A 9,085-nucleotide genomic window follows, 5' to 3' on the forward strand; every position below is an offset into this window, starting at 1 on the left:
CCGTGTCACTGTTTATTTTGTAAAAAACATTCAACAAAATAAAATCTTAATACATTAGTTTCAAATCATATAAACCTTTTTCTCTTATTAACAAGCCCTTCAAAAGTTACAAAGAACTGCTATCAGCTACCTAGTGAAGAATTCTAATCCTGTTAGCAACATGACTGCGAGCAGCATTAACCTCCATGTGACCTTCTCAGAGTCACTGCCGTTAATAACGTGTCCGTCCAGCTCAGCGGTGCCTCTAGTGAAGAAACCAAATGGGAACTTCCAGTAAGGCTGAGGCAGGCCTCTGGGGGGTTCTGGGTAAACTGTAGTGTCGGCAAATGTAACTTTGGTGGTCAGAGCAAGAGGGAAAGATAGAGGACACTGGAAATAAAACACAGAAGGAGAGTGTTTGGACATTTTCATAGAAGTAAAACAAGAAGGACTGTTTGAAGTTGTCTTCAGATTAGAGAGTATGTGTATAGTTGTACCTTAACATTTTGACACTGGAAAAGGTATCTGGCCCCCAGGATGAAGTTCTGGGGAAGGTCAATTAGCCCTTGACGAGCCCACAGTACTTGGACAGAGAGAGAGTTGGGGAGGACGCAGCCTGACTCACATGTTTCCTGAGAGAACGAGCAAAATAATTCACACAAGTGTAAAGATTCAAATCACCTCTTTTACTAACAACCAAATTAGTTTTTCTTGCATAACCAAAAACTGCTGTAAGGGAAATTCTTTATTAAAGTTTAATGGCCTTCGAGTTGCTATTAAACTTTCTGTATTAAAATACTGTACTTTCTTCGATCAGCTAGTGTTGAAATTCAATATCCCTCGCTCTCTTTTCTTCAGATTTTTGCAACTTTGGAGCTTTGTTTCAGCCTTCTTTAATTCCTTTCCATCTCAACCACGGAGCGCTCTCTTAGACTCCATTTTGATACTCAATCCATGCTCAAAAGGGTGTATTGAAGTGACTTATTCATTGCTAAATATTAATAAGTTGGAGTCCTTATTAAAGAGTCAGTGGGGATGGGGATGACGCTCCCTGATGATGTTTGGAAGGAAAGCATAGATAGGATACATTCTTCATCAATATGTCTGAGACAGTCACTTCAAGGTCGTGCATCGTCGTCACTGGTCTAAAATAAGACTAAACAAATTTATCCCTAACGCAGACCCATTGTGTGATCGATGTAGGCAAGCACCAGCCACGCATTCGCGCATGTTCTGGTTTTGTTCAAAGCTAGGTCCCTTCTGGAAGTCAATATTTAAAACCTTATCAGGTGTCCTGAATGTACCTATACAGCCTTCTGCTTTACCAGCAATATTTGGAGTAGCCCCACGAGATACATGCTTGAGCCATCAGGCAAAAAATATGATAGCCTTTGCATCTCTTTTAACTGGAAACAAAAACCTCCAACCTTTAAGCTGCGGATCCAAGACCTTACACATCATTTGACACTGGAGAAAAAAAGCTGTACCTTCAGACTGACGGGACACTCCTGAGTGATGACTCTCGTCCAGTCCGGTCCGGATCCTGAGTTCATGGCGACCACATCAGGAGTGGCGAATCCCTGCAAGATCCCGTAGATCTGTGAACGCAGCTCTGAACAGTTCCTAGCCAGGGAACTAGATAGCACATAGAGAGAGAAAGAAATGGAGAAGCACGTGTAAGACAATATAACTCACAGTTGGGCCAAAAGAAAATAGCGCTGCCTCACCTGAACATGCAGCCAGTGATGGTGTTGTGCGTGAAGAGGATGGGTGCTCGTCTGGTGGGGTCAGAGGAACACTCCCCGCCTTGTGACAGCCCCATTGATGTCAACTGTCTTTCTGTCAAGGAACTATCCTGCATAATTGACTTAAAGCTCCTCAGATAAGTTTGAATCTTGAGGAGAACATCATAAATATGTTGAGGATACAGGCAGTACTTCTCCACCAAAGCGGCCAAAGACAGGAAGTCCCACTGTAAGTCCGACTGCAGGCATTAATCCTCCTGGAGCTGGGCTGGGCGTGGCCAGCTGCAGGAGACAAACATATTAATCATAGTGTTTGAATACATAGTTTATTTAGTGTTTGAGAGGTAGAAACAGTCTACCTGGAAAACTACAGAGTGCGTCTGCAACAACAGTTGATTTGGATCCACATCAGCCAGAATGACATTGATTGTTGCATATGTCAGTTCACCTCTGCCTGTGTAACCTATAATGAACTCCACCTGCAGGAAAAAAGACAAGTTTGATGGGTTTATTTTTGGTGTTTATATACATGCGATATCAGACCCGTTTGTTTGGTTACTCACCTTTTTTACTACATTAATACAGGTGTTGTTTTGTTGGCTTGGTGCAGGCCACTCAGACAGCAGGGTAACTGGGATCTGAAACCAGGGTCAGTAATGAATTCTGCTTAGGTAAATCTACAACCAGCAGAAATACTTATTTTTTTATTCTGCAAAATACTGACTTTATTCCAAAGATACAACGTAAGAAGTGTTTACTAAGCACTGTATGATATACTATAGAAACCCCCAAATGCTACTAGTGACAGTGGATTTGCAGGCTGACTGTTAAAATACAATTTAAACTTGTTTGTGCCAATGTCATGTATGTCTTTAAGTTGCATTAATAAATGGTTACTTACCAGAAAATCTGACACAGGTTCCATTTCAGGTACTGGAATCTGTAACGAAGAACACAGATGTTAGCTTGTCTGCTTAGAGAGTCTCGTCACTAATTACGTGCTTTTAGTGGGAGTGGGCTTGCTGACCTTGATGAGACTCAGGTCAGAGAAGTAGGAGCGAGCATTGAGATTTGGATCCGTGGTGCACGACTGCGGAGTCACCATGCGGGAACAAGACTGAGACACAGACCTCAAGAACTCTAAAGAGTGTAATAAAGGAAAGAGTTGTGACACACAGAACTTACTAACTGTAATTTATACAAATACAGCACGAGACAGAGAAATAATTGTCAACTGAAAGGTGATTCAGTCCCTGACACAGAACTGTAATCAGATGGACTGAACTTTAAATGTTTTGAAAGATTTCACTACACTGCGATACTCAGCAGTTTAACATTTAACTTTTGATGTGATTTAAACTCACTTGCAGGGTTGCGGTTGACACAGAGCGCAGTAGCAGCCCCAGGAGATGGCTGACGTAGGAGACCACGCACAGCGAAGTTGGAGAAATATGTCTGGATTACATCATCCACCTACATAAATGTATTACCTTTATTAAAAAAACACACTGCCCGATTTCACATCTCAAAACGTCACAGTTTTTAATAATGTACATACAATACTGTGAGCAGAAATCTGTGAGAACTGTGTCTGTTTACCATGTAAAAGGCTCTGCTGTGGCTGATACTTATCCTCTCTGGTGGCGAGAAGTGGTATGAGTTCCCTAAAGCTGGAAACTGAAGCAGAGCTGGAAGAGACTGGGGGGCATCATCTGTGAGGAGGATTTTTTTTTTTTTTTTACAGTATTAGTGGAGGGCATTTATATATTCCCAAGTACTTGTGACTGTTAAACAGTATAGGGCTGATATCTATTATTATATCCATTTACCTTGAGCTTGGACACAAAACAGGGAGTCTGTCACAGTGACAAGAGATGAATCCAAGTTGGCTCTGAACATAAGCCATTTCTCAATGCAAACTCCTGATCTGTGAAATAAAAACGGTTCCTTTAAAAGATCTTTTAAATCAGAAATGTGAACTTTATGTGCTACGGTCTCCAGGATGTGCAGAAGACTTACATGGCTTTTTGCGGACATCCAGTGAAGACAGTGCTCAAGTTGGCAACACCGCAGTCGACTGTGTCACAACAGCAGCCGATGTCACAAAAATCAGGGGTTAAATCACAGAGGCAACCTGGAAAAGATGGCAGATAGCCAAAGCATTTTAAATATGGGACTTTGCATGTTACTGGCTTACACAACACACAATTTTAACGATCTCTGACTCTTCTCCAGCTCACACACAGCCATAGTACAGTCAACCTCCCCTTGCCCCACACCCCCATACTCACATACCAGCGACTCTTGGTTGTTTTTGGTTGTTTTTATTTATTACCCATTCTACCTCGGCTATAACTTGTAAATACATAGTCCCTGTAACTACTGTTTACATTTGCACTTCAGTCACTTTACTTATACAGTCTGTTTACATTCTCCATGGACATTTTGGATAGTCATAACATTTATGGCATGGTAACTTGTATACACTTTGTATTTTGTATCTTGTTCTGTTTCTGTTTTTTTGCACCTTAAAATGTCTGTACTTGCACGTTAAGCTGCTCACTTGTGCCTTAAATCCCCCCCCGGGGAACAAATAAAGTTTTCTGATCTGAATCTGAACAGTGCCCTCTTGTGTCCAGCATATAATAAGCATCAGATCTGCAGGTACTACCTACACCGACCAGGCATAACATTATGACCACCTTCCTAATATTGTGTAGGTCTCCCTTGTGCCTCCAAAACAGTTGTGACTCATCAGAGAATGGACATGGGTCTTCTGGGGGTGTCCTATGGGTTGAGGGAAGGGTCCTCTGTGGATCATCCCACAGATACTTGATCAGTTTGGAATCTAGTGAATTTGGAGGCCAGGTCAACACCTTGTGCTGTTCTTCATGTTTTTAAATTGTTCCTAAACCGTTTTTGTGTGTTTATCAAATCTGTGTCAGGCTGCATCCTGCTGGGGATGGCTGCTGCCATCAAGGAGTGTCATTGCTATGGGGTGGGGGTGTCTGGTCTGGTCTAGGTGGGTGCTACATGTCTAAGTAACATCCACATGAATAACAGGTCTAAAAGTTTCCCAGCAGAACATTGTATTGTCACAAGATGGTCAATGTTATTTACCTTTCCTGTCAGTGGTCCCTTTGTTGTGGCTGATGGGTGCATTATTAATATTATTATTAGATTTTTCACCATTGTGTTTAAAATCAAAATTTGGAAAATAGGTCTAGCTTGCATAAAAACGTGGAGGTAGTTTTAAGGGTGATGTAGTTGCTCTGAAACCTTGATTAACTCAACAAACCTGGTAAAATGCCAACTTAGCCCAATAAAAACAAGAAAGTTGTAGAATGGCTGAAGGTGTAATTTACCCTGTGGAGTCACCACCGGCTGGACGGTGGTCACAGAAGGAGCCTCAGTGACCACAGTGGGAGCCTCGGAAACAGCCAGGTCCGTGGTTACCATGGAGTCCAGAGTAGGGCTGACCTCCTCAGTGGTGTTGATACCTGTGGGTTCCCCGGTACCCGCACCACCAGGAGCAGGGGTGGGTGAGCTGAAAGGCTGAACATTATCTAAGGTGGAATTAACCCCTGATTCTGTGGCAGCATGAGCTACACTTCCACACAAGACGATAAACACCTGAACCGAACAACACCACAGGCGGGAATTCATTTTGTCAACAGAGCCATGACGCGGTGAAAGAGTTTAAAGTGGGTAAACTAGCTAGATAAATAATGCTAATATCACATTTGACTTCGAGTACTTCCTTTACGTTGCTCGCTAAATTTTCAAACGCTTGGACACATACAGCGAAATAAAATTATGTTTAAATAACATCAGCAATGAAGAAAACCTTTTCCATGAAAGCATTTAGCTACATGCTAACTACACATCAACAGTACGACCGGAGGCCAAGCTTCTTGTTACCAAGGAAGTTGTCATGGAGACTTCCGTTTCCAGGATAATACTACCGTAAAGTATGTAAAGGAGACGAAAACAGATGTTCATGTTTTTCTTCTTCTTTTTTTTTTTTTTTTTAACTTTAACTTTTAACTATTGAAGTGAATTCATTAAAATGACAAGTAACGACGGTAATATATACTTTTCATAGGCATTTCAAAACGACATAAGGTAATTACATTAAATGAGCTGAAATAGAATAAGCCAAATTAAGACAAATAATAAGTTTATAATTTATTTGTAATTATCATATTTAAGTCTTAGTTTTAGGATTTCTTTATAGTGTATATTCATTTAAACAAATATGGAGGATAATTTCTAGACCTAGAATAATATTGAAACAGTGTGTCACTTTTTGTTTTTCATCATGTAAGCATTTGTTAATTTAAATTACCAATACCAATTCATATCAGTGAAGGTGTAGCTAAATATCAGAAGAAATACAGTTTAACAGCACCATGGAAAAGCAGTAGCCCTGTATACAGTATAAAGCTCTGTGTACAACCTCAAGGGTCTCAGACTTGAAGAATTTGATGCCTATTTCCAACTTTCTAATGTGTACATATTAATTTCTCCTGATGTACTGCATGTCTTGGGTCTTAACCTTATTTTTAACAATGGCTGCCCCGGAAATGATTAGGTTTCACAATATAATGCCAACAACAATTACCTCGCATCACATTACCTGTTTGCATTAGTCCTGCTTTTAATTCCTCTCTCCTGATTACGCGTGAAGCCTATCTTTGTACACAAAGCCAAAGGCAACCTGTTGAGATGCTGATACTCAGACTGTATAATTTTCACCGAAACTGAGCCAGTACTCTGGTTTGGGAGACTTCATTCAAGTACATGTGAGGTAGCATTAAATTACATGTCACCTCAAATCAAACAAAACATTAGTCTTTGTACAAGACATCCAACAAGCTCAGAAATGTTCACCAAACAAACATCATGTGGTACTTGCAGGTGGATTTGGAAAGCCATGACAGGAAATGGATCCAATATGAGCAGTACAGAAACTCCAAGTACTCAATAATTGCTGCAGCCAGAATCAAGGACCGCACTGGCAGGAAGTAGAGTTCTTCCAGTGAGCTGCAGGTGGCAGAGTCATCGCTGAGACAGAGGGCTCTTGTTGGAACCGATGACAACAGGACGAGCAGGCCTGGGCCACAGTCCAGGCCCCCACATCAGCAAAGCCAAGGGGAAGGAGGGGGAACATCTCCTTCAGTAAGAGGTGTGTACAGATGCAGAGGAAGCATTCATCAGGATGGTGGGCCTCAGTCAGCAAGGAGCCTGGACAAGGTGGGAGAACTTTGTGCACGTTAAAATCACCTGGTCAAACTGTTGCCAGTCTGACTTCTGACTTCCTGGTCTGAGCATTTTATGACACCTTGCCATTTCCCATTAGCCTTCACACATGTGAGGCCCTGGCTGACAGGCCCTACAGCCGTACGACTGCTTAAGCTCCACCACGTGCTCAAGGCAGTTACAGAAGTGGTCAGCAAAGCCATCAGATCCAGCAAATCCCACCACCGTGGGAAGAATTCCATCTACTTCCTCAAAGCTGTGGCGAGTCCCCCACCACTACATACAAGACGTGGCTGCTCTCTGCAGCCCAGACTGTCAGCTGAGAGTAGATCTGGCAGACAGCTTAAGTTGCCGGAGCACATCACCCGCACCTCATCTACTCAGACTCCACCAAACATGTGATCATGTGGGAACTCAAACCAACTGCAGTATTGGTTTGCAGTGGGGTCGACACAAAGATACTGTGTATCTACATTGAAGGACTATCTCTGTTAACTGAACCATACATTAAATATAAATATTAGTAATGGTCGGCCACTACAATGGGTTTAGGCCTGTAACCCTCCAGATCCCTCCAGTGGATCTGATTACGATTCACTTTTAATTTGACATATTTGACTTTGAAATTCTTCCCATATAGTGGAGGACAATGTAATCAAATTTATTGTACAATTAAAAAATATTTAATTCTGTGCAAAAAATATATGCATATATACATTTAATTCTTGTTACAGAAGAAATGGCCTCTGCAGACGGCACAAGCAACCGACCGTGCAGCCTGGTTGGCTCATGAGGAGGGCAGTAGTGCAAGCTCACTAAATTTCTTCAAAAAATATGACCTTTTCTAGTTCCTTATTACTCTCTGTTTGAATCTTTAATGGTCCCATGCTGTTGTTTTATTAATGTGTCTCATTTAACTGCTGTTTCTTTTCCAGAAATAGGCTTACATACCTGCCTGCTCTGGCAGAGCTGCAAGAGTACAAGCCATTTATTCAACCTACATCTGGATGAAATAAGTTAAGCGCACATGAAATGAACAATTTGTTAAAATCTTTACTTTGAAGGATTTGTGGTACCTCATACTGACATTTTAATGATAGACGTGTGTGAAACATTAACACCAAGAACATACAGTATGTCACATAGATTAAATAAACATGCATAAAAGTAAAAGTAATAAAATGTGTCCAAGTACAAGGAAAATAAATCTACCTCCCATTATATTTGATTATTATAGTCAAAGCTCAGTATTTGTGTGTATTTATTGTCTTTTTGCCTTTGCCTTTTGTCTTTGCATACAAACCTCCATAGAGTTGGAACATAAATGACTATGAATATAGATAGGCTACCGCATGAAACAGAGACAAATCTAGTGACCGCGGAAAAATGTGTCTTTCTGACCTTCAGAAAATATGAGTCTTTCATTGAAAATTATTGTTAAATTCAAAAATACTGCTCTGGAAGAACAAAATATTCTCCCTATTTCCTCATTTTAGATTACTCACTTAAATGTCATACTATTCAACCCATTACTACCTCCACCAATATGGAAACAGTTGCTTTAACATTGTGCTTTTGTTTAACTCAACTACCAAACGTGGTAAATGTTTAAGGTTTAAACATTTTTGCTCAAACAACAGTTCATTAAATAAAATTCTTGAACTCTAGAGCGGTAATGATCCGTTGTTAAATGTCCCAGGAAACTGTCGAGCTCAGCTTATTTTCAATGAAAATATTGTTTCTGCTCCTGGCAGGATATTGAGAGTGGAAATCCTGGAATGTAAAGTGTAAACAGAGGTGTCTGTCTGAAAAGACTGAGCGGACTCAGCTGAGCTCCAAACACAGATAAACACGTTTACCTCTACACACAATTTTTATTTTTTTTTGCAACCCTATTCAATCCCTGCTTTGAAGTTTCTGCGTTTAGGTCAGGATGTTAAAGGTCAAAGGTCCAAATGTGTTTCAGCTGGATAGTGCCCATAGATTTTATGCCTCTCCTAAAAAGTGATCAGACTTGTTTTTATTTGCATTGACGCAAAAGTCAAGCCTCTCACTGCTCACACCCATCATTTGCTTTGGAAAAGGAGCAAGAGGCAGTC

The 9,085-nt window shown here is 40.9% G+C and overlaps 1 protein-coding gene across 1 annotated transcript; it reads right to left on the reverse strand.

Moving 5' to 3' along the window:
• Nucleotides 1–90: 90 nt before the first annotated feature.
• Nucleotides 91–5,631, reverse strand: LOC311504628 (tectonic-3-like). Its single transcript, XM_084567833.1, has 14 exons — nucleotides 5,090–5,631; nucleotides 3,744–3,858; nucleotides 3,554–3,651; nucleotides 3,324–3,436; nucleotides 3,089–3,197; nucleotides 2,752–2,864; nucleotides 2,626–2,664; nucleotides 2,288–2,362; nucleotides 2,084–2,203; nucleotides 1,908–2,006; nucleotides 1,707–1,810; nucleotides 1,467–1,614; nucleotides 477–611; nucleotides 91–369 (listed from the first exon to the last, which is right to left on the reverse strand). The coding sequence occupies exons 1-14, from the start codon at nucleotides 5,388–5,390 to the stop codon at nucleotides 127–129; spliced, it is 1,812 nt and encodes a 603-aa protein (XP_084423959.1). The 5' UTR covers nucleotides 5,391–5,631; the 3' UTR covers nucleotides 91–126.
• Between the last annotated feature and the right edge of the window lie 3,454 nt (nucleotides 5,632–9,085).

The sequence above is a fragment of the Chelon labrosus genome (assembly GCF_963514085.1).
Source record: "Chelon labrosus genome assembly, chromosome: 19".
Lineage (NCBI taxonomy): Eukaryota > Metazoa > Chordata > Actinopteri > Mugiliformes > Mugilidae > Chelon > Chelon labrosus.